The 26,464-nt window shown below is 35.8% G+C and overlaps 1 protein-coding gene across 7 annotated transcripts in view; it reads right to left on the bottom strand.

The window, feature by feature from the left end:
• The window catches only part of LOC105338096 (atrial natriuretic peptide receptor 1), a 168,100-nt gene that overhangs the window by 37,032 nt on the left and 104,604 nt on the right, over positions 1 to 26,464 (bottom strand). The window contains exons 1-3 of one of the 7 annotated variants that reach the window (XM_066068288.1): positions 7,539 to 7,836; positions 2,378 to 3,797; positions 1,033 to 2,209 (exon numbers count right to left, since the gene is read on the bottom strand). The exons of the other annotated variants lie outside the window; for them this stretch is intronic. Coding sequence (XP_065924360.1) covers positions 1,033 to 1,762 — 730 coding nt within the window. The 5' untranslated portion in view covers positions 1,763 to 2,209; positions 2,378 to 3,797; positions 7,539 to 7,836. Of the gene's footprint in view, positions 1 to 1,032; positions 2,210 to 2,377; positions 3,798 to 7,538; positions 7,837 to 26,464 lie in introns of those variants that run through there. 7 annotated transcript variants of the gene reach the window in all.

Below are 26,464 nucleotides of genomic sequence, written 5' to 3' on the forward strand. Positions count from 1 at the left end.
AATTCACAAATCAGATTTGGATGAGGGATCACAGGGGTCGACCCTTTACATATAGCTTGCATTTTCTTCTTTAAACAGATAATTACATGTTTACGATGAATTAAATGATTGGGAAGTTGGATACCAGGTGAAAAAAATTAAGCGACTAATATTTTGTTTACCATCCACTTGAAAAAAATATCTTCTAGCATATCTAGCTACATGTAAATTCTATATATATGCACTAGCTTATATATTTACATATGATAGGGCCTAATTTTACTGATTTTTTTATATCAACTGTCTCATCTCAATAAGAAATCTGTTTCTATTATTATAATATTAAAGATTAGGAAAATTTTAATATTCATCATTTTGAATAAATGAAAGCATGCCTGTTATCTTTTTTAACATTGCGAGGTTTCACTGAACAGATTATATCTGGTAAATTATTCATAAAATCAACCAACCAACGTATCGGCAAAATCAAACTTGTCAGATATCCCCCCTTTATCTTTCTAATTACAGGTGTTTAGAAATCATCAGGTGTAAAACTTCATTTGAATGGAACAATACATATGATTTTATCGAGTTATTTTTCGGTACCATGATTTTGATGAATTCGTACCTCGGATTTTACATCAAAATGGTCACCAAAAAACCCCCTAACGAGTCATTTGGATAAATTGGAGAATCCATCCCTCCAAACCATAACACCAAAGATATTGAAACCGAAATAACTTAAATAATTTCATGAGCAAATGTATAAATTCCGTAATTGGTATTTTTGATCAAATTAAACAATTGTCAATCAAGATTAAATCTAATGCAATAATAATGAATTTTAGCAAAAGGTTAAAATTATTAACTCTGGAAAATCAAATGAATCGTGACATTCAATTGCATCCATTTAGCTCCCTCTCCATCATATTAGAACTCTACACGTTATATGTATTCAACTTCCGTTTCCGGTGACGTTTTAATCATTTTCAAATGACGTTTTGTGCAGTATGTTCTTTTTTTTTCATTAAAAAAAGGGTTTTTCTGACTTACTTCGACAATTGCGACTGGCCTCTTGGAGAATGGTCCCCAAGTTGTATTTCTCCATGTGGTTCTGATCAATCTGGCTGTACCAGGGACGGGCCGCCGTCCTCTCTAGCACAGTATACACCGGTTTACACAAAAAGTAGCTCTCGGCGTCCGCCAACTCAGGCACGACCAGGTTGTTGTGTAGAATGATCCCCGCGCGTTCCCAAGAGAAATATTTCAAGATGGTGTAGACGACGTCGGCGGTGTTGGAGTACGACCCCGTCATGCGAGTCAGTAGTCGGTACTCCTCCTTGTCCTTGAAACCCTCCGCTCGAGCCCCGGGGGTAATCACGGGAATTCCCCAATACGGGGAGTAGCGCGCGACGGCAGAGGTCGCAAAGGTACACAGCGGGCCGAAGAACACATGCGACTCGTTTTTGTAGTACATGTCCATGGCGTGTAATGGCGCCCAGGTCCCCGAACAGTTCGAGTCCCTGTAGTTGACAGTAAAGTTGATCCCGCTCACCACCCCTTCCCCCCGTACCTTCTCTAACCCTATCTGTATGGCCGTCAGGGCCCGGGACTTCGGCGGGATATCCTCCTTTGTGCTGACCGCGGGAATGAGCACCCCCAGTTTGATGTCCACGGGGGATGCATCGCTCTTCGCAATAAAAATCCAGCCGAGGACAAAAAATATTACCCCAAGACCCAGACTGTTCATAAGCATTTCACTGTTCATTCGAAAACTACACATATTTTAAAATGCGATTTACGTTACACGGTATTAATTATTCAGAACCAGAGCACAGCATCAGATACAAATATTGCAAAGCAACAGCGAAAATTATATATATATCCAAACAGGTCCAAATATCTAATCATCGGGCTCGTGTGATAAGCGATCCCGATTAAAATTTCACTGGAATAATTTCCAGGATGTTGAAACGAAGTGACTGATTGGCCCCCATCTGCATCCTGATTACAATTCGTTCTCGATGGGAAACGACTGTGTAATCAGGTATGCTCAGGTAGACTCTCAGGTAAAAATTCTACCGGCTGTCGTGTCATACTGGAAGTTATTAGAAATTACCTCGGTGTAACACAACAGATTAAATGTCAGCTGATTTCTCTTGATGTTAAAGAACAAATCCCTCTCGCCTGTTGATATTTTTCCATTTTTTGGCTGGTTGATGCAAATTCACTTTGAAGAAATAAAAATCCCGTTTTTATTCTCCTAAATCTCACAATACATATGTAAATAAATGTAAGAGCAAATAGAATATTTTTTTTAATCACACCTTGCCGTGGCGATGCGAGCAGTTTCAGTAGCAATTCAATTCCAGGCAATACATTAAAACGTAGGCTATACCTTAATGGCCAGACTCGGGTGGTCCACTCACGCCTAGTAACGCCTACATTGCCCGACTGGATTCGTTTCGCCTTGATGTCTTATAACGTTAGCTACGTACTGTCTATTAGACGACAGTTGTTCCGTATACCCCCCAATGACTTCTAAGGAAGCTCTCAATCAATATACATCACACAAGGGTCGGTCTAGTAGAGACCTCTGGAGCTTGCTCACCCACAGTCACAACCAAAACTCACCAATAAAGGCCCGCAACGAAGCAGTGCTGAACCTTATATAGTTCACGGTGATTCATTGACAATCACCTATGTTGAAGAGAACGATTCGATCCGATCATAATATAGGTGCAAGCTAATACAATAGTTCACCTGTTGCTGTGCTTCACCATACTGAACGGTTCTGTGAACGACTTAACAATATTGTAAAATAACTATCCAATGCTCTCCGCATTCACCAACAGCTTGCTCCATCCCATGACTTCGGTCCGCGTCCCTAGAGAGTTTTGATTTCCTTATTATTGAGTGATATCCTGTAAGCATCTCCGAGATGAGGACAAATATTGGGGGCTTTCCTCAGTAATTGCTAATGGTGACGAAAGGAGCATGGAGATTGTCGAGATAAATAACAAACAGAAAACATATATCCTCTATATCCCAGCCTGTCTCGGGAATGACAAACCTTGGACCTCAGTTCTTTGATTAAAAACTGTAACGATATATCTCAGACCAATTAAACCCAAATGACAGACAATAGGACTGCAATGGTTCTTTTAAATCTTTCAAGTTTCCTTTTGTCTTAATTCTTATAAATGGTTCTGCAAGCAACAATTTAGCGGAGCTCTGGGTATTTTAACACAGATACATAAAGTGCGAGCAGTTGTAAAAACTAGTCGTACGAGTTACTTAAAGCTGATTAGAGGAGAAGCGATAAAACAAGAGCGCACACGGCGACATTGGACGTCGGTGTTTACGGAGGCCATAAGAGGAGACCCCAGTGGAAATTCCAGGACCATAAACAAGACTTGATGGGCGAAGCCCCGGATGTTTATTGTATTGCAGGCAGCACTCATGCTTAATTTGTCTTGTTCGGATCACGGGTCCCGCTCCGGCTTTTTAACTAGCTTCGTCAGTTTAATTACGCTGACACGACGTCAGGAGCTGGATCAATCCTGGGGAACCCCCCTTCTGTCTCGTCCAGATCTTCATCCCTATTTAGCTTTTTTTTTCTGGTTAAGCTTGAGTTGTTCAGTCTCCGTATGCAGGCTTTTTGTTTATATGGCAGTTTGATTCCATTTGTCTGATGCTTTAAAGCGATGCGATTCTTATCAATATCATCCTGTTCGAAGAAAAGCTTGTAAGACGTCGTGAAAATGTCAAAGGCTGTCGTGGGATATGTATTTATAGCACTATTTTGATTACGTTGCCTGTACGAAAAAGAGAAATATTTTCCTGTTTTATGAGTAATAAGTTTTCCTTTAACTGTAAGCATAAAATTTATTTTTGCTGATTGAACTTTGTCTTAGGTGGCCAGTATTGAGAATGTGTCCTTATAATAAGTACCCCGCCTATATGATATCTACACGTAATATTCTTCATTCCTAATCATTGCGGCAAAATATACAAATATACCTCGGGGGAAAATCGATAGTCACTTACGATAAAAATTTATTAAATAGTCCATAAGTGTCATATTTTTGAACAACAGAATGGCAGATTGCATGAAAGTGTCCTTCCTCTTCCTATAAAGAATTCCGATCTAAGCTCGCACCATTAATTGCGGGGCAATTAGAGGCAAAGTGCTGGCTACTTGAAATAGTACATGAATTATTGAAACATCCATAAGCGCATTAAAGACAGCTCTAATCGTATGAATTGATAGCGCTTTTAATAGAAGCACTCCTCGCTTTAATTTATATTTATCAAATATTGCCCGTAATTGGACATGAAAGATTCTATCATGAAATATTCAGAAGCTATGGGCAGATGACCCAGTGACTATTTTCCCGCGGCGAGGCTCGGCGGATGAATAATTAACAGCCGCGGTGATGCGACTCCCTATCACTCTCGTGTTTATCAATTTATCGCAAACGAAAATATTATTTTCCGACAAGTTTTAGGAGTCAACTGATCATATAAAAGATGATTCGAAAAAAAAATAGTTGAAATGTAAGGATCTCATATCCTGTTTAGAAAACACGAAACCAAAATCCACGAAGCACGAAGCGCCATTACTAAACACGGAGAAAGCGCCTCGTGACGCTGTGAATTTTCACAAATCTTGGTCATTTATGGGTTTTAAAGATAATGTTTCTTCTGCACGAAATTTCAATAACCGTTTGAGTGCCGGTTGTGTATGGGATTACCTTGAGGCGCAGTGATTGGCCGAGGTCTCTCTAGCGAGCGTATGGGTGTCCGATATTAATTACCAGGCATCAAATCCTGTCATGGTTTTAGATGGATTTTCGTCCACTTGACGGCGCGCCATATCACGGCCATATTAAGACCAAATTTACCGACTTCAATACCGCCTCACGACATCTTGTTCTTGAATATACCTTCATTTCTCGTAGCTACACTATTCGTCTAATTTTACTCTTATTACTTCCTCATTTTTACAGGAAAATTTGAATATATTGAACTTTTGTGTCATTTTGCTGTAAATAAATATGTTTGGATAAAGAAGACCTTCTTCACATTAATTTATTATATCCTATTTTATAAATAACAAAAAGTGGGCAAAATATTCATCTAACCAATCCTACAAACTCTCGTATCGCGAGAGATATTGCGATACTTGAGTGAGATGTGAATCTCAATATGTTTGTGCGATTCATAACCTACTTTTTCCCACCTTCATTTCGTTAAAGATGTCGCCTCTATCAGACTATTATAAACACGACATCGTGTTTAAATTCTTTAAATAAATCTCTGAGATAAACAGATTTTCCAATATTATGATAAAAGTACATTTAAATTAATCTCACAAAAAAGATGAAAAAATAAATAAGACGTTTCAAATCAGCGTTCAAAATGTAGCCTTTAATTATTTATGGGTAGGATATATAATTTTTTTTTTTTTTAAAATCATACGGAAAGCGTGTGAATTTCAATTTTTTTTCATTCAAAAATTTGAGAATAAATTGCATGAGATTTAACATGCATAAGATCGAAATCTATCTTTGACGTCAGCTAGTTTTTGTCGCAATATGGACTCATTTTTTTAAAACTTAAAATCATTTATTTACTTGGGAACCCCTTTAAAATTGACTTCTTTATTACAACTTTGATCACAGAGATATTCTATCACACACGCATGCCTGTACAATGCTAGCATTGTAACATTGGAACAGCATGATGCAAAGTTTTTTTTAAAGGTCTCTTCCTCGGTTTCTTGCGAAAACACAAATCTGCGGTTTATCATTTTATTTTAAAATGATATAAAACGTTTAATTCAATGATTTCATTTATTTATCTGTTCATCCAAACCGTAGGCGATCGAAAAAAAGCCTAACTCAATTATTTTTATATTGTGTCACTAATATTTTATTTTGACGGTTGGAGTAATCTTCCCCGGACCGCATATCGTGCGGAAGGCTCCACGAATATAGTTTAGTGCCCCTTTTCCAGACAAACATTTCTGTTTCTTCTTTTGTTAAATGTATCCACATATAACTAGAAATGTTATTTTAGAAATTTTAAAAACAACTATGAATATGAATTTAATTCAAGAATATAAATTCTAAACCATTTTTGGCAGCTGTCCCTCTTTATTATCGATTAATTCATCAAATTCCTACCTTTAATCGCAGCGATTAAAACGAATTATAAATCATAGATTTCTTCTAAGAATAGATTTATAACCCTATCCCGTTATCTATTTGAAAGAAATTTGAATTATACTGTAAGAAGATAAATTATATTATGTTTCTCAATATCAGAGAGAGAGAGAGAGAGAGAGAGAGAGAGAGAGAGAGAGAGAGAGAGAGAGAGAGAGAGAGAGAGAGTTTGTTAGGTATTAGATAAATGTAGCAGTTTATTCATCAAAATGCCTCTTTTATACGTATTTTACAATCATTTGACTATAAATGATTCTACATATTAAGGAGATTCATTTTGTGTAGTAAAATCAGAGTACAGTACTTTGACTACGGATTGGTTCGAGTAAACATTGCGATGAGAGTAAACAACAAAGAAGTAACCGTTATTGAGTGCAATAAACATGTGGGGTGCGAGTTAATGGGTTTGTTTGATGCCTCGTGTTATTAAAAATTAAAATTTAATGAACCTTCAAACGGGATTGATGATTAGTACGTACGTAGTTTAGGTCGGAATCTAATTATTTCGTCTTATCACATTATTCGTCGTAAAGGAATGCCAGGAGCCAGGAACCTTAATGCCTTCGTTGGCAGTGCAGCTTTGTAAGTAATCAAAATTGATTGCCAGGTCGAAACGAAAGAATTCAAACACAGCGATTTTTAATTTAAATGGATTTCAACGTGCAAAGAAAAAAAGACCCCACAAAGTACCAAAATGTCGAATCTAAATGTTATTTCCTAATTGTGTACACAGTAAAATGATTATCATATATTAGAGATCGTAAAACGATCTCTTAGAAATAGACAGAGACAGTTTTCAGTTTAGGTTGTTTTTACGGTGTTGTGTTACAAAGAATTGTAATTAAGCCATCGTAACAAGCTCATGTCAGTAACAGCGTATACTCGATCTTCGGGGACCCTCGGTGTCCTTCAGTGTCAAGGAATAGAGCGGATAGTGTAATCCGAGTGCATCTTACCGGAGGCCAATTATTTGACTTTATTACTTATTCCCCCGGGCACAATCAACATCCCTAGTACAAAAGATCGATAGAGTTGTAGAGTTCTAGAGCTTAGTGGGACGAGACATGTTTCAGAACTGCCCCTCACATACAGTAACAGAAAAAAAACCTGAAATACAAATTCCCCTGGCCTAAATGTATGAACGGAATTTTTAAATGTTTTTAAACTTCCATTTTTCAATATTCCATTAAATACTGCAAAAATTAAAAAGTCGAAAACGAACAAATTTTCTGCTTTCTACTTTACTGACCACCTAAGATATTTCGGTTATCAATTAGTTCTAGGGAAACAATTTCATGCAAATATTGTGAATAAAAAGTTCAAAGTCACCTCTGTCGCAGAGAACCAGGCGAAAACGAGGTTCATGGTTGGGTAAAACATCCGGGGAAGTCCTATAACCACGCTCCTAAACATGACGTGTTGTCATCACCGGGAGACAGAAATTTCACTTAATCACGTGACAGTCCCCTGTAATTCATCGTTGAGAGGTGGAACTTCAAGTTCCTGTTTTGCAAATAACTTCCTGCGGTGTTCACGGTGTCCAACGGTGTTGAATAAAACAGGAGGAGATCCGCTGACGAACAGACAGACGCCAGCCCCGTCTATAAGGAAGCCTTAGGAAATGAGCCGTGAAGAGAAATTCGCCAACCAGGCAGACAGCGGGTTCCGGAGAGGAGCAGAACTTTTATGTTTTGTCCCTTTGTTTATTTCAAACACTTCTATTTTCGCTACTTTCTAATGGTTTCTTGTGATAAAGATCTTTTTTTGTAAAATAATAAAGACAGCCTCCATCGGTCTTCTTTGCAATATCTTTGAACAGCCAAAGTTATAAACCATCTGTGCACATGCATATTTATTGAAGGTAGAACTAACTAAGATGAATTTTCGACGGAGCGTTTCCAACATGAAATCTATGCCAGATGATTGTTCTACCACACTGTCTAGTGTTTTGCATCAGAACGGGTCTCCCCATGACAAATGTGCCGGAAGTGGTGTCATTATAATTTTTTCAAAAACCGAGAGAAAAGAAATTCCCGAACATTTTTGTTTTGTTTTTGTTTTTGCTTCTGCAAAAATCTGCAAGTGATTGTTCGCTCAAGGTAGGACAAAACTGTCAATATTGGACTTTTGGTGTATAATTCTTACAGACACATATGTTAAAAATGGTTAAAATCAAGAAAGGAAGTGTTTGAATAATTTGTCGCACAAAGATGGCACCTTGTAAAACTTATAAATGTAAACACAGAAAAAAGAAGAATTTCTTTTAACATTACCCATAATTGTTCATTCTTAAAAGAAAAAAAAGCGTAGTAGTGCTATAGCTGATGAGCTAACTATTCCTGTATCATATAATTTGAAAGCAAAGCAATTAAAAATGTTATTAGAGAAAAAGCTACGAGAAGTCCCGAGCGACTTGAAATGAGATGTGTCATCATTTTTCTCAGTATGCTGTGCGTGGTTTTTCTCGCTGATTTTTTCAAGAAAACATCGCAAAATATTGAATCATGTCATCCCAGGCATTGTTTTAAAACAATTAGGAGAGTAAATTGTATGACCATTATGAACAAGGAAAACCTCCAAGGAATTCCGAGTGTGACTATAGCCGGCTATTAAACGGTTTTCTCGCTCTAATTGACAAAGTTCTTTTGAAATGTCAATTCACGGCACTTGCATGAACGGCAACTGGCAGTAATAGGTAGGGGATATTTTCCTTAATGAAAAAAGCAGATTTTTTGTGTTTAGATATAATATGAAAGAAATGTTAAAGTGCAGATGTAGTTTGAATAACGTTTGTAAAATCTAAGAATAAAAAATTGAAATAATTTGGACGAACACTTCCTCACTCTTACAAATCTGAAAGAACCCCCCTGGGGTTTAAAAAACCCACACAGACTTAGAATTAAAACCGAGTTTGATCAATAAATTTGCATGTATGTGCATTATACTATATTTTTCCGCATGTCTCTCATACATTATTTATTATTTAAACTAAATGAAATCAAACATATTTTATGCATCGTATTAAGATATAATGAAGTAGACTCCGCCCGCTTCGCACTGATTATTTGTACAATTTGCTGACTAAATCCTCATAGAGAGGGAAAATAACAACTAAACTATTGATCGTAAATAATCACTTACAAGAAGAGTTCTTTGAACGCTTAAAACCAAAATTAAAAAAAACCTTATTTTTTAAAAATACAAAAGATGAGAAAATCAAACTGTTGCAGACCTCACTACTGCAATCATTATAGACAGACATGCAATCAGACGGTTCATGATCACATGTACTTGACTTGCATGGATAAATCTGACAAATAGACGAACCGGCATACGGTTACGTCTGAGAGGATCTTGCGTGCTCGCTGTCCGTAATAAGCTTGTAACTACATGTAATGGACCAAGAAACCCCCTGTTATTCCTAGCGCTCTCGAGCGCTAGCAACTACGTTAGTCCTTTTCACTGGAATACGCATGCTCGACTCCATTGTAGGGGATTCTGGGAATACTGTACAACTGTAGATAAACTGTACCATTTGAATTTCGTTTTATAATCTTCACTTGAAGTTTTGTGTGTTTATTGTAAATGTAAAAAAAAAACCTAACAGTGGCTTAGGTCTTATAATGCAAAGTTATTTTAAATACAATGTATTATAAAATTAGCTACAATGTAGCTTTATCTTAAAATTCCTTCAAGCTCGGAAAACAACCCCGGATATGTTTTCCGGGCTTGTCGGAAAGGCCCGAGAAGATACGAGTACCAATGGTTCTTTGAAACTAAATTACAGTAGATACATAATGATTAAGGCACAGTCAATGAGCTATGCCATTGCCGATGTGAATCCCACTCTAGATTCACAATTCTAAATTGAGACCCCATTCCAGCACAATTCCAGTACACCACTGTGCCTTCTTATTTTATAATTAATCTATTCAGACATATAAACCAATGTTTAAAAAATCTGCTTCTGTGTATTATGATGAGTACAGCGCTAGCTCACCAATCTTTTTAAAAGATAAGCTTGTATATATACGGTGTATATAATATCAAGACTATAAACTTCAATCAGATCTACGTTCTAAAATGCGTAAGTTTATAGCGTTTTTTTATGCACAAAGACACTGTTTTTAAATAAATTACATGCGCATTTTGTTAATTAATGATTTCTAATTTGAATTCAAACATAAACCGAGTGTTACTTATTACGTAAAATCAATCAATATCTTCATATCTTAAAAGGAATGAAGACTTGCTTAATTTTATTATTTTACCTTTTTTGAATCAACGCAATATAAAATGCTATGATTTGTGAAAAATTTTCTTTCATTGTCATCCATAAGTCTACGACCTTCCTATGTTTTAATACGACATTTGTGTCTTAAATGGCAACTAATTTTTTTTTTAAGCAAGAAGGAAATGACGTCACATAAATGTCGGTTATGATACTTCAAAGAATGCTTTTAATCGATTGCTGTGTACAGATGACTTAAAAGTTATTTCTATAAGATCAAGCCTTTTTATCGTCAAAGTCACCGTTGTTGTCCGGCAAAATAAAATGATAAATAAACCGGAAATTATGGGAAATGCGGGTTCGCCTCTCTTCTTTTCAGTGACGAGGCCATTCAGTGTAAATACCGAGCCCGACTGATATGACTCCGAACGATGATGGGTGATCACTCGTTGAAGCATGCCTAACATATCTTAACACCATCTCAAAACAATGGCGAGCTTTAATTCTGATGACTTCCGTTCTCCATATTCAGATCTAAGAGATCCAATACCAACAACCCATAATCAAAGTCAGCCATTATTGCTCGTTAACGGTCACCAATATTGAATTTCTCCACGATGCAATTAAATGTGACTTCGCTTTCATTGCAATGCTAAATGTAATTTTTGTGAATATCTATACACTGTCAGGAATATTATGAGTTGTAATATACTCAGGCACACGCGGGTAATAGCGGTGTCAAATGAATTCACACCTCGTTTGTTTCGGCTGGACCAAGTCAATATTTCCCACCGCATTGCGGGTATATGCGGCAGTGATTTATCAGAGTAAAGATAGTATTCCTAGGTAATTATGAACGCTGGAACCATTTCCATGCAAATGAATTACGTTTCCTTCGTTGATGATACAAAAAAATGACACTTTTTATCTAATATTGAAAGTGACTGGAAATGATATCAGAACTGTATCCAATATGACAGAGTATTAATATTGCAAGCTGCGAACCTGAGATGGAGCACAATCATGATTTTATTAAAACAATGTTTTCAAATGAAATAGATGACTAATCAATCCCCTACCCCTCCCCCCTACATATGAAAATAAGCTCCAACCATACCGACTAACTAATTTCTCCATCCCCTCAAAATTTTCCACGCTAAACTTTCACCTCAGTTTAAATGGTTTCATTATTTTCTTATCCAGAGTATGATTTTATGAACAAATAAACGTTGCTTATATCATCCAAAAACATCGTAAACCAACACGCGATACGCGTTCCCGCCATATTATTTCTCACGTCTGCTCAGCGCGTGGCAGTCTTACAGCAGCGAGGATCAGTAGCAGCATGCGCCTGTAGGAGATTGTTTTGCTGTATCTGTAATTGATATAGCCCACTTAAGATCATATTTTGACTTTTTTATTGATATTGGTTATTCGGTAAAGTGTTTATTTTAGCAATACGGGATGAGAGAGAGCGCAGCGAATAGTTGTCTGGATTTATCATATATTTCATGGTTTAGGTACCATTAATAATTGAATGCTTCCAAAATGGAATTGGATTGGCATCGTGTGTTACGTAATTCTACATAGAATGGCGTCTTTAAAAGCCAGTTGGAATGTGAACGTCGTCGTTTATAGTGATTTTGACTCAAGATATCTTCTTTATTTTTTGAGAAGACAAAAAGCTTTCTTCTTTAAAATAACCTTATCAACTTTTCAATTCTTTCATCTTCAGAAATGCTTTTATAAAAACACATTGATACGGAATTTCAAGTCACTTTTAAAATAACATTACAACTTCTATTATATACATGTTGGACAAATAAGATCAAAAGGATAGGTTTTTTTTCTCTCTGGTGTTTTTTAACACCAGAAAATATAATAAATGTTGTTACCCCAGATATCTACATGCTACTGCTTTGATGAATCAACTTATGTTCGTTCCGTATTACATATATGCAGAACAGCATTGTTTAAAAAAAGTGAATACCATCTTAATTTCTCTCTCTCTCTCTCTCTCTCTCTCTCTCTCTCTCTCTCTCTCTCTCTCTCTCTCTCCTAATGCATGCTGCTATAAGTTTGTTCATTCACTATCCTGTCTTTTCTGACATAATCCATTTTTTTTAAAATAAACTATGCAATATTACAACTTTAAATAAAGAAGTCATATTGCAGATTTTATTTCAAAAATGAAATATGTAAGAAAGGACAAAGGCGTTTTTTTGATAAAATGCGTTGAAAAATAACTTGGACCAAGTCATTGATTAATAAGCCACGCTGGAATTGGATTACAGTGTATGAGGATACCTCATATATGATCTGAATGGAGATTCTTAGATGATTTGCAATAGTTGTTCAAAAAGCCTATCTAATAACAGAGCATTTATTTTTTTCATTATTTTCTTCTTTTTTTCGTCTCGACCTTTATACATGTACTTATATTATGGAAATCGCAATATCCTCTAGATTAATTTGCTGTATATTAGATTTAGTTTCCTGAATATCTGTCTACCCATACCATAACTATATAAACTGGGACCCAATCACCTGCTAAGTTATTTTTTGACACTGTGTAAAATTAAAGCGTCTAACATCGATCTCTCAAACGCTTATATATAGTTTGAATTCAGGGCATATATTTTTTTAACACCATGGGATAATGGGGATCAATTATTATCCAAAAGAAAAAAGAATTCAAAGCAGATGTTTATCCCGATGTTACACTATTATTTAGAAACAATCGGTATAGACTTTCTGTACATACTGCTGTCAGATCAAGATTGTACACACACTCTTGCACGTGCATACATGTACATGTAGATACATAGAATGATATGAAATAAAAACTGTACTCACCTAAATGAGGGGAACATCAGATGAAAAGAGAATACAAGAAAAAATATTAGCGAGATGTTCCATAATTTGAATTCTGTTTAAATATTTGCATGCCGTACTTAAAATGGGAACAGCACCACCATTGGTGCCTTAATTAAATGGAAAGTTCTTGAACTGAAACAAACAAAGTATCAAACGAATAATAAATACATGTCCATATGCCTCATTGTCAATGTCCTTGAACATTTCAGCATTCATTGACCTTCATCGGTTACAAATCTTGACCTTGATCATGCACGTGAACTCCCCAGGTCGCATGTTCCGTAGAAAAATGATATTAAGTCCCACAGACCCGGTCCAAACTTACGTTATAATATATAGCAAACTGATATACGTTCATTTGGGGTGGGGGGGGGGGGGGCACTGTAACCCTGACCCCAAAGTTTCTTGCTTCATAATTGTTTAAACTTTTTGAAAATATATATACCTCTTTCAGCAAACAAACACTTTTAAAAGGAGACTGGGTTGTCAACAGATTAACCCTCAGATCTGCCTTAAAATTTGGCATATGGTATTTTAACATTCAGTAAAAAAAATCCAAAAAAAGTTGTAAAATTTGATCATTTTCCTATATATATATTTATACTGAACTCTTATTCTTTAGAAGGTTAAAATAGTCTAAAATGGCGGCGACGATCAAGCCTTCTTAAATATCAAGCAATAGCGACATTTTACGTTAACTATAGATCTTTGATACAACTTTGGAGGTGCAATTTCACTAATATATGGGTTATGAACCCTTCCAAGATTTCTGAATGCAAAATGGTAAAAAAGGGGGATGTAACACGATGTCATATTGATTCAATGGTTTTTTTTAATTAGATTTCGCTAGAAAAGTGTGCTGAATGTGTCATGTGTCATGTTTATGGTTTAACGGCAAAAGGGTTTTGATTTTTTCTCATCGCAATAATCATATATTCGGCGCGAAGCATTATCTGAGAAAGGTCCGTCTCGTGTCTGCTAAACTTTGAGTTTACTGGGCGGAATCTTACTGTGGCCTTACATGGCCTGGCCACGCGGAGATTACAGTCTCTCTTTTGGTTCCAAAAGTTAATAAAAGTTTCAACAATTTACTCCATACTACATCCGGAAACAATACTGTGTATATTCTGAATTTTATCATTAACTTTGTTAAGCAATCTAATACCACAGTTTTCGGAACTCAGTGTTACACAGTGCAAGTGCATGTTAACGAGAAGTTTCGAATGAATCGATCTTTAACAAAGCCTTTTCTTCTGAAAACATCATATATATCTGCCATTTGACATAACTATTGTCATTCACAGCAAACACCCACGTAAAGCAAAACTATAATTATACAAACCCACATTTTTATTGTTACGTTAATTCAAAACTAGTGTGGGATTCTTTTTTCAAAAGTGGGCTTAAATCAATAACAATATTTAAACTTTAATCATAGTCAAATATAGACTAAACAAAAGAAATGTCATCTGCTAAAATAAACACAAATTAGTTTAATAACGTTGAGCAAGTTATTCATAATTCATAGCAGTGGTTTTGTTTTGTTTATGTTCACTGAGAAAGCTATTGGACTGAGACAAGAATAACCATGCTGTAATGTTTTGGGAAATGGCTGTGAATAAACTGTATCAATAATAGAATCCGTCAGTACTCAAATCCCATTACAGATGCCTGTTAAAATTAAATGTACATTTATATTTTTTGGTAAGAAATTACACCAATATATAATGTTGAGATATTATAAATGGTTTGTGTTTCGTTTTTCATGAAAAATAGGCATTAAATATTCTGCAACAAATAAAACCGACAAAGAATTTAAAAAAAAAAATAATTAAATATAAATTATTACACTATGCATTTACTATGAGCTCTGTGAATCCCTGTGTAATTGATATGTTTGTAGAAACATTAAAAAAAATTAATCGTCTTTTACAAACAGGTCGAAATCCGTCTATGAAAGTTAGCACATGCACCCATTACACATGTAGAGCCCCTTATATTTGATATAAGTTTATCATGATCAATTTACTAATTTACTCCACAAATTAACTTAAATCATCGATTCCTGAATACAACAGCCGGCGGACTATCAATAGTCGTGGGAAACAAAACATCATCCCTTCATGTGTTAAATGATTTCCCCCTTCATCGCACGCGAAATAGAACAATAAAGTGTATAAAGAACTCTCAAACAATTATAGTCCATCTTTTATAATAAAGACGAGCTCACGCAACGTTGGCCTACAAAAGACTACAAATGGCGAATACACGGTGTGTTTAATCTTTTCATTTCGTAATGTTTCCGACTTTTCTATCTCAGGGAATTGAGTCCATTGTGGTATCTCCGAACGTTAAACGAAATTAACTTGACCAGGATGTGTCCAATGCAATTCAAATTAGAACAGCAGTTTTATTGGCCGACGTGAAAACTGATAGCGGGAGATCATCGTTAAGACTGTTTTTATCTCCAACCGCTGAAGAGCTGACATTAATGGAAAATGGAACTAGAAGGAGACCGTTTCCTTTCATTATTGTTTTTATTTCTGCAATCTTATATTGAATCTTAATGGATTGGGATATCAGTTTGGTCACGTGACTTGCGGATGAGAGAAGTCTGAAGGTTCCTAACGCTCAGTCCAGACGATGATTATAATTTGCTGGCGTACAGACGTAAACAGTACTTCCCCTCAATGAAAGAAGCCAAACTAAAAAAAACTATAAAAATCTAATCATTTCGAGTGCAAACAGTCTTGTCCCTTGACTTTCCCTGCTAACTTTCCCTGTTATTTTGTCATATTTGTGACGTCAACCATAGAGCAGGGGATCATGGGACGTAATTACAAGAGTCCAAATGTAGGGAACTTGTATAGCAGGGGGTCATAGGACGTAACTAGACCAAATAAATGGTACTTGTACCTAAGCTGATAGTTACATGTACTACCTTTCAATACTTTGTACGACAAAACACAAAATTGTAGACCTTTGGTGGCAAAGACTTATATTATATCTGCAGCTAGCCCTTTGTAGCTACAGTTTTGTATTAGGTTTACCTTTTAACCTTTGTTGCCATTGTCATCTTTATCAGCTTAAGTTCATTACTGTCATATTAAACTATTTTGTCAATGTGGGATTTACGAGTAGGCCAGTAATGCCAGCTAATCCACCCAATGAAACCGAGGATTAAAATATAAGGCCGTTAAATGGACATAAAAGAATTCAGAATGAGCCAAAAAATACATGTATAGAGATGAACGGTGATGAGAGATGACGGAATATCGTATATTGGATTTTTAAAGTTAACTTTAATGTCTTTTATGTCGCAAATATTAAATTTCAATTATAGCATTATGAATTCTGGCGAATAACGAAAAGACGCTCTCCAAAACATTTCCCCTAACATGTACCTCATACCCCCCCCCCCTTCCAAAAGTATACATTCAAAATAATACAACGTAAAAATATCTGTTTATGGATCAGTCCAGAATTTGAGTCGATATCTGGCGGTGTTTGATGACAGTCCCTGTTACTCCATAGAGGCCGTGAGACTGTTTTAATTTTCTCAGACCTTTGGAGTATAAGATTTGTCGTGAGAATCGAATTATTGTCGTTCCTTACAATTATTGGTTTTCTCTTCCTTTCAAAATAGGCCACGGAGATGAATTACAGCCGCAGAAATTCAAATGAAGTGTGTGTTATTCGACCATGTATTACATACAAGATCAGATTATGAATTTTAAAAAACCCCGAAAGCCATCTCTCTCTCTCTCTCTCTCTCTCTCTCTCTCTCTCTCTCTCTCTCTCTCTCTCTCTTGTTCAGACGTGTACAAATTAAATAAAATGTCAAACCTGCATAAAATTGCATAATATTAAGCAACAGCGCTAACATCAAACGCATAAACCATTGCTTGACATGAGGAAAGCAGTTTAGGATGGGAAGAGTGTTTTTAAATTCAAGAAAAAGATCCATAAAAATTGCCACACAGCTTTTAACATCTCGGTTATTGGTAACATCTCTCTCTCTCTCTCTCTCTCTCTCTCTCTCTCTCTCTCTCTCTCTCTCTCTCTCTCTCTCTCTCTCTCTCTCTCTCTCTCTCTCTCTCTCTCTCTCCAATGCAAGCGATCGAATCAGACTACAGCCGTACATGTTTAAATTTTCAGCATGTCATTTCGGTCAGTGACATGGTATGATGTCAACGACCCCTGACAATGTTATTGAAGATTTCGTTTCTCACGCGATATGTGCATTGTACATGCAACGGTTGTCACGAAGACCGTGTCGAAAACCCATCGGTGGATGAAATGGGAGGCGATTCCAGCCCTCCCCCCCCCCCCCCCCCCCCCAGTCTTCCCACTTAGCCAGCATTTTGAAAAAATACAGGTAAAATACAGGTATATCTGTGTTGGCTAAGTGGAATGGGGTGCATGTTGAGACAAAAGAATTTAATAACAGGTAAGATATAGTCTGTTTTCACATAAAACGGGAGGAAAAATATATTCGGAATAAACCACCCCAACCCCCCAACCCCCGTCTCGTCTTTTCCCGAATTTTACCTAAGTACTGTAGGAGCTACTTTTGTAATTTTCTCGTTTCAAAGACGATCGTAATGCATTAATCCTTCCCTTCCAAATATCACTGAAACAAAATGCCTGAATTATCTCTCATAAAAAAAGCATGTCATATACATAATGTCGTGTACATTATATGCAATTATCGATGTTGGTCGATGTAATGGTCTCTGAGGAAATATATTAAACAAAAATAATTTCACCGCAGGGCACGTAGCATCGTTTTTGAAAGTGGGGGGGGGGGGGGCAGACTCATCCAAAAAATCTTGACAAGCAAAAAAAAAAAAAAAAGGAAAATGTTAAGTTTCCCAAAATCTTCAATATCCTAATCCGTGGGGGGGGTGGGGGGGGGGCTGGCTTACTATATAACTTCAATTTCACTACGCATTTCCTTATTTTCATATCAATTTTTTACATACTCCCCAAAAAGTGGGGGGGGGGGGGGGCAACTCAATGATAATTCCATTTTTATATGTAAATTTTAAAATTTTGTTCCAGCGAGAAAAAGTGGGCCCCCCTGATGCTACGTGCCTGCACCGGACTGACGATTGAAATAGGGGAATATTTAGGTATAGAGATTCTATTCCAACATCGTTACTAAGAATAAAACATGACAGAAAAATAACCCACGAGTATAGTGTAAGTGCATGTATGTATAATAATTTTCCATAAAAAATAAACTTACATGTAAATTCCTCTATGAGGCAAAGTGCAATGTAAGCAAAGTAATATGGGTGTTATTCTTAAAGCGTCTTAAAATTGTCTAATGTTCAACACAATATAGAATGATTTTAATATTAAATATTAGTATGTATTATTTAACTTTTCGTCCTTTAAAATTTGACGTCCTCATTAATAGGAGACAGTCCTGTTGTTCGTAAAGGTAACATGACATGTTAGCTCAGAGACATTCCATTAATCAACATTTAAAATGATCTTTAACATTTAAATGCGCGATAAAAAAGTAGATTCCAATGTCATTCCTCAACAGTGTTCTACGGGCGATAACTCTAACTACATTAACCTTTTCCTCTGACATCAGTACGAGTTACGTTTACTTGCTCTCTCTCTCTCTCTCTCTCTCTCTCTCTCTCTCTCTCTCTCTCTCTCTCTCTCTCTCTCTCTCTCTCTCTCTCTCTCTCTCTCTCTCTCTCATATGTATTTCCACAGCTCTTTTTGATGACTTACATATGTAACACCCAATTTTTTCAGACAAACTGATTTTAGATACAGATATTTTTTTTCTGTTCCCTGGATTAGTACAACCATCATTGATTTTGGGTTGAGTATTTCTTTCAAGTATACGAATTCAAAAGCTTAAATAACTACCTTTTTTCACCCTGCATTTTATAAAATCTTAAAACTTGCAGTTATTGTGATAATACATTTTGATATTGTCTATAAGAATAAAAGTTCTTGCAATTAATCGTGTAATTCGATAGTACCGGTATTACTTACAATCAATATATCGATTCTAGTACTTGCTTCTTGAATTACAGTTCTAAAGATAGTAATGGATCACTTAAATCATACAAAATATGAAACAAAAGAGGAAAAATTTACATTCATGGATTGATTAACAAGAAAAGAAAACGAACCATAAACTATTTAAACCCTTGCTCGTTCTAAAACATCAATAATAAAGAGAGAGAGAGAGAGAGAGAGAGAGAGAGAGAGAGAGAGAGAGAGAGAGAGAGAGAGAGAGAGAGAGAGAGAGAGTGTACGGTTTATGACGGAAAACTAATGATGCAATCGTTGCAAATGAAAGCAAAAGAAAACACAAATCTTTAAGTGAGCCATTCGAGGGAACTTTCGTCCAAAATAACGACCCTGTTTCGTCCCTAAAGATTTCCAGGTCACTAGAGTAACGGTGATACTGAGTAAGGACATGCTAATTCTGAATATTGCATGAGCTCCAGAAATAAAATTTGACAAGGTCATTCCAGTTTTAGCAAGAAAAGCAAGACGTCAAGACTTTTGTGTCTTTTTCTTTTTTCCATTGACTCCCGAAGGAGGCTACAACTTCAGTGTAGAATTGCAGATGGATGAATTCGATGCTTGTGTTCTTGTGTTCGGCGATATATAGGTGTAAACCAATGTGGGCGAATTTTCTGTTATATTTTAAGAAGAAGAAAATAATCAATTAAGACATTTTTGCAAACTGGGGTGTTTTTTTTTCATAAGAGAGGGAGTTTGATGGGAAAGAATCGGGGGGAAAATCATTAAAGCTTCCCAATAACAGTCAATTTCAATGTTTCACCGTTTCACAAGACTTAATGCTTTTCATTCTTACACTTGTTTGATAAAATTGACAACTTTTTGTCTCCCAGAAGACTCAATTTTAATTTTTCGTTTAAAGAATCATTTTTCTCACATCACGCAAGTTGGAAAAGCTAAATATTATAATCTCAATGAATTTATAAGCAAGGTCAATCTCGCAGCGAAGAAACGTTGTTCGGGTCTTATGTTAACTTTCTTTCGGAACATGATTGCAATTCCATTTCTTTTCCAGTATATGTCGTGTGCTTATAGTGATAAAGGATTATATCATCATAATATGTATGAAATCAGATATATCTGTACGAGAGTTCTGTCACAGGAAACTCGCACTTTTCCAACAAAAAATAGTTACCAAAAATCAGGGGAAAAAACTACGCAAAATTGATTTGCGATAGGGTATTAAAAAAATACCATAAAGGGGTTAGAATTAATCTAAACGAGTTTCTCTTTTCCTTTGAAATCTGATGCGAACATTTTTTCCGGAACATCAGTCTAGTCTCTCTCTCTCTCTCTCTCTCTCTCTCTCTCTCTCTCTCTCTCTCTCTCTCTCTCTCTCTCTCTCTCTCTCTCTCTCTCTCTAATCTGGAAATCTGAATAATATCTGATACAATCAATGTCCATTAAAGAGCCGTTACTCTTATACGTCTAATGTTTCTATCATCTTGGCAATTGCTCAGAGTTCTCGGGCTGTTCAAATACAATTACTGACCCGACCCGGTGAAATTAAATTTAGAAGCAAATTTCAAATAAATAATAAATTGGTCGAAAAAAGGAAAACAATTGTGTACTCACCTATGAAGAAAATGCAGGAAAACATGGAAAAAAGAAAAGAAATATAAATTAGTAAAAATGAAGCACCATTGTTCAATAAAATACATGTAATAATTATGTTACATGTACATTGTAATATAATACTCTTTCGGTTTTATATGCGATTCATAGAAAATATTTAATGTTATAAATACTTTTTACAGTATTTCTCTGTCTAAAATGTTTTATTGACAAAATCTCTCCGGACTGAATTATGCCCTCGGTTTTTCCGTCTCCGTTTAATCCACAAAAACGACATTTCTTCATCTAACATCGCAAAATTAACTCCGGAAATCAATTTGTCGATCGGAAATCAGTGAAAGAGAGCCTAAAACACTTGTCTTATTTACTGTTTAAGCTCGCTGCATGTAGCCAAAGGCGCACTGCCTTTTGTTAATGTACATCGCTCAAGATAGACGGCGTATAGCTGTTGACTAGATTTCTGTTATTTTCTGTTGCAATCAATGCTTCTGGTTAATCAGAGTTTAATTAAGGAATAAACTCGCGGCTCTTTTGACATCTGGTGACGATTGTAATCTGCATGTAAGGAACACCATAGCCTTGTTTGTTTGCATATTTACATGTACATTCACACTTTATTCTAAGTACATGATTTGAAGAACGAGCCCGATTTTCAAAAATATTCAATTCCTCTTAAAAATCCAGGAATTATTTCTACACAACATAAGTTGAAGATCAACTATGTTTGTTATTAGAACAAACTAGGTTCAACTCTAGCAATCGTTACTATATCAAACTCTAGCAATCGCGTTAACACATTTTTTCCCCCAAAATAAACACTTTTTCATATAAATGCATTGTTTCCATTGCGGCTTTTGACAGACATGGTACACATCTTACAACCATAATGCCACGGCAGGTTCAATTTCTTCAAATTAACGAAAGTAAAAAAGAAGTTGACTCTTCTAGCATAATACACTGTAGCAGTGGTTTGAGCGAAAGATCAGATAATATTCAGGTTAAAAAAAAAAAAAAAACTTGGAGCAGTTTTGAAACTCCATGCATAGAAGGATATATAGGACGGTCGGTCAAGGTACCAGGTACCGGTGTAAAACAGAGAGAGAGAGAGAGAGAGAGAGAGAGAGAGAGAGAGAGAGAGAGAGAGAGAGAGAGAGAGATTTTAATCAATTATCAGCTGTCTCTCTTTCGTGTCTACCTCCGTGTTTTCTTCTTTAACTTTTTTTTGACAAGGAAGCTATCATTACATTTGTTCCCTGTTTTGGGTGGTGATTAATGTGTAAATCTACACAGAGGATAGATTCAAGTAATTGAATTCAGTGTTTTGTCGCATTAAAATCGTACGTGGTCGCATGTGATAACAATTCCTGAGGGAATGCAACAGAGTGAGTCAATGTCACATTTTTTCTATAATTTAAACCCAGTTTAATCAGTAGAACAAGCAAAAAATTGAGATTGAAAACGATTCAGTACCCCCCCCCCCCCCCACCCTTGAACAAATCGCTAGAATGACCAACAAAACGCTTTTTACTGAACGAGGGCTACACAGCTCACCTGTGCCCTCAAACGTGATCAAGTCACGTTACAGAATATGCAACTTTAGTATTTATCTTTTCATTCAATTCATCCGAATTTTATCACGTTATTGCATAACAAGGATAAGACAGCAGGTACCCTGCCTGTGTTTAAGACCTAATATCTGTAAAATCAGATGGAGTTTACATCATGTGATACGCAAGGAACATGTGTAACCACACTCAACCGAAACCATGAAACACTTTTTGTTGGGTCAACTGTATTAACTGCTATTCGCACTTTTATTTTGTTTTCTATGTATAATTTAAAATTTCTGAAAAGAATGATGGTACATGTAATTGGAGGACTTTAATTCTCTTCTTTTTTGGCGTCACTAAAATGTGTTTGGGCTACGCAGTAATATTGAAGCGACGGTCAAGAAAAATATATTGACATTGACCGATGATTGAATCAACGTCCTTATAGTCTAGACAAGTCAATGCAGACTTAAAGATAGAGTGAGAGAGTAAAAGATAATTAATTTTTGCTGTCAAATTGACTACTCTATAATTCCAGGTCTTGAAGTTCCTTTTTCAGACCAAAACACAGCAATACCATCAAACTTCTGACGTCATATCACGATTCCAGCCAGTTTTAATACGAGATCAAATTCCTGTTTCCTGGCGTCTTACGTACCGCCATCTTTTTCTTCAAATTTACGATGAAACCCGAGAACAGAACTGGTCCGATGGCATTTAATAAGTAAGAGTGCAGTGTGTTTTGTCAATAAATCAGGTTTATTAAGAGGGTTTACAGCTGTAACCAACCCAAATGGCTCTACATGTGTCCGTAAGCTATGCTTTTATTTTCAGTATGACTGATAGATATTGAAGTGCTTGCATGCATTTTTTGAGCGTCACTGGTCGCTGGGAAACTGAAATAATTAGCAATGAAAAATAGCAGTGCCATTATTGTACACTAAAAGCGGAGGAAGAAAATAGCATCATCATTCATTAGAAAAATGAAGTCCCCTTTTATTTCAATTTTTTTTTTTAGAATAACAAAGCTTAGTTCAAAGAAGTGGTTTAAGCTAGATCTAAACATTTACTCTCGCAAAGTTTTCTATTTGATTTGAAGAATTCACTTTGATATATTTGATGAAACCAATCACACTGAGTGGGAATACAACTTTAGCGCACATGCGCATATGTTGTATGTAACTGTACATTTACGTGTTCCATTTTTTTTAAAAAAAGGTCACAAAATCTAGACATACCAAATTCATTACAGATTAAGATTTTTATGACGTCATACCCTTGCAGGAAACAATGAGTGAAATTTCAAAAAAAAAAATTAGTTGTACTGATTTCGCTGGTCATCTAGAACGTTATCAGACCATATATCAAATCATAGAGGCCAAATAACGGTGGATACACAAAAATTGGAGTTGATTCCAAAGACCAAATCAACAAAACTACGAAACGAGGTCATTACATCTCTATCATTCTTTGACTATTACATCCAAAGCAAATTAATTGTCCACAAATTTAATTTCTTGATTGAATATTATCTTTCTGAGATTTTCGGAAATGGATGCAAGAGGCGCACGCGGTCGTGTAATTGAATTCAATGGGGGCCAGTTACCATCAATAAATGGCTTATCATTGTACGGAGGCACGAGAACTCCGTCTATTGGCCAGAGATATTGTGTAAATCAGTTGTTTGATCTGGAGCACCCAGCGACAGAAAATATCGAAGTCTCTCCCCGGGCTAATTGTATTTCATTTGTACTTTTTTTCTGACATCGTGACTCTTTTTACTACCGAACAAGAACCGGTGCCCGGGCATTGATGTATCAGACCATTAGGTATCATCCAGAACCAAGTTCTGACACTGTTCCAAAAAAAAAAAAAAAGAATGGAACCGATACAATAAATTGCGGCGCCAAAAAAAAAGTAGAAGAAAGAAAAGAGAAAATTATTCCGGAATGTATAATGCCGACCCAATCCAAGAAACTAATATAGATATCGTATCATATCCTAAATATACGAAAGACTGCACTTGGCGATGCGAAAGATCCCGTGCTAATTTTGCCGCCTTCCAATAACAAAAAGATCGGTGGAAATCCATCACGGCTCGCTAAGTCCTAACGGGAAGTTCGTGCCCGGCCCAGCCAATTCAATTTACTGCCTGACGAACTCCTTACATATGACTTTGTGATTAAGGAGAAATACTTCCGGTAGATTATGCGCATACCCTGTACTTACATTTTAACACGAGCTCTTCGTAATGAATCAATTCGAAAAGAAAGAGAAATTGACTCTGTAGCTCGAGTGCTCGAGTGTCTTCTAATTGAAAATTCTTCCGGAAATAAAAGAAGCAGGCAGAATATGCATGCATCAAGGACCCAATTTTCCTCTGTCCTTTTCGCTATTTTTCAACTCACAAATTTTGCCCGAAATTCTGAGAAGTGAAAATAAAATGAATCGTTTACATGTCATCGACGGTCGAGTTTTTTCATTTTTTTTTTTAGTAAATAATTGAACAGCTAACTTCGGTTTGAATGAAATAAAAATTCACAGAAACATTGATGTCGACGAAACTAGGGTTATTCTTCAAAAAGTGAAGTCCTTAAACGAAACATATGATGAGAACCTAGTAAGTTGCCTGAACATACGTTCATACCCACGGTTTATTATTGCATGTATATATACAATAATATATATTCAAACCAACATATGATACTATAAAGACAATAATGACCATGAATTTTACATCACCCATATGGTATCGGAGAAATTAGTTACATACATATATTTACATTTTCCAGTGGCTTTGCCTGTGATAACACTACATATCGATTTTGTACTATATAACCCATAATACAAATGACGCCAAATTGAGGCGCAAGCGGGGTTTGCTTATTTATATTTAAATATTTAATCGTACGACGGCTTAAAATTCTATAAATATAACTAATAAGGAATCATTCTTTGAATATTATGAGGTGATAATTTCGGTCGGGGCGTGATCAAATCTATCATAAAGCCTTTCGGGCTTTATTGGATTTGATCACGCCCCGACCGAAATTATCACCTCATAATACTCAAAGAATGATTCCTTATTCCTTATGTAAATGTATTTTCATAGCTGATGACAAAGATTGTCTTTTAATAGCTCGAAAACATGTATAAATCTTTAAAAGTCATTATGATGGAAAGCGTAAAGACTTTATATATAAGAGTTCATTGCAATGTAGACAACTCCTCTCATTTCAAGGTACAATTAATAATAAATAGATGAAATATTTAAAAAGACCTCATGAATAAGCTTTGAGATAAAATAATTATTCCAAGATAATCTTTGATGTGACAAATACACGAACCGTCGAAATTACTAGATGTACGCTTTAAAAAATATAAGTATTAAACAATTGTATAATTATGTGTTAAAAATGCATTAATTTTGTTAATTATCATAACTGATTCGTTATCCAATCAGTGTAGAACAAAATTAATATGAAAAAAAAAATAAGGAAGGAAAAATCATTTGCGTTACATCATTGAACATGTACTAGCACTTGTCTAAAATATTCGATCATTTTTTTTAAATGACATATTAAATAAAACTGCAATCAGGAAACTAATATTTGTTATCCTTTGAATGTATACAGTCTCCTCCTTAAAATCATTTAAAAATTTAATTAAGGAACATATGGCATATAAATGTATTATTTGATTACTTCTTTTTATGTTCGCGCAACATTGAAAAAATTTCATTTTCCTTCTTACGGGAAAACACTCAATTTTAAAAGTTGGCCTATGGATCCACGCGTTTTTACAGTTAATATGTCATCCTGGCGCAAGGGGATAAGAAAAAAAACGTTATGCACGAAAAATAACGCGATCGGTATCCATCCGGAAGTCTTAGCCTTTGTTCAGTGACAGCCAAACCGGAAGGAAAAAGCTGCTAAACCACCTTAACGGCTTAAGATGGA

This window comes from Magallana gigas, chromosome 1 (assembly GCF_963853765.1).
Source record: "Magallana gigas chromosome 1, xbMagGiga1.1, whole genome shotgun sequence".
NCBI lineage: Eukaryota > Metazoa > Mollusca > Bivalvia > Ostreida > Ostreidae > Magallana > Magallana gigas.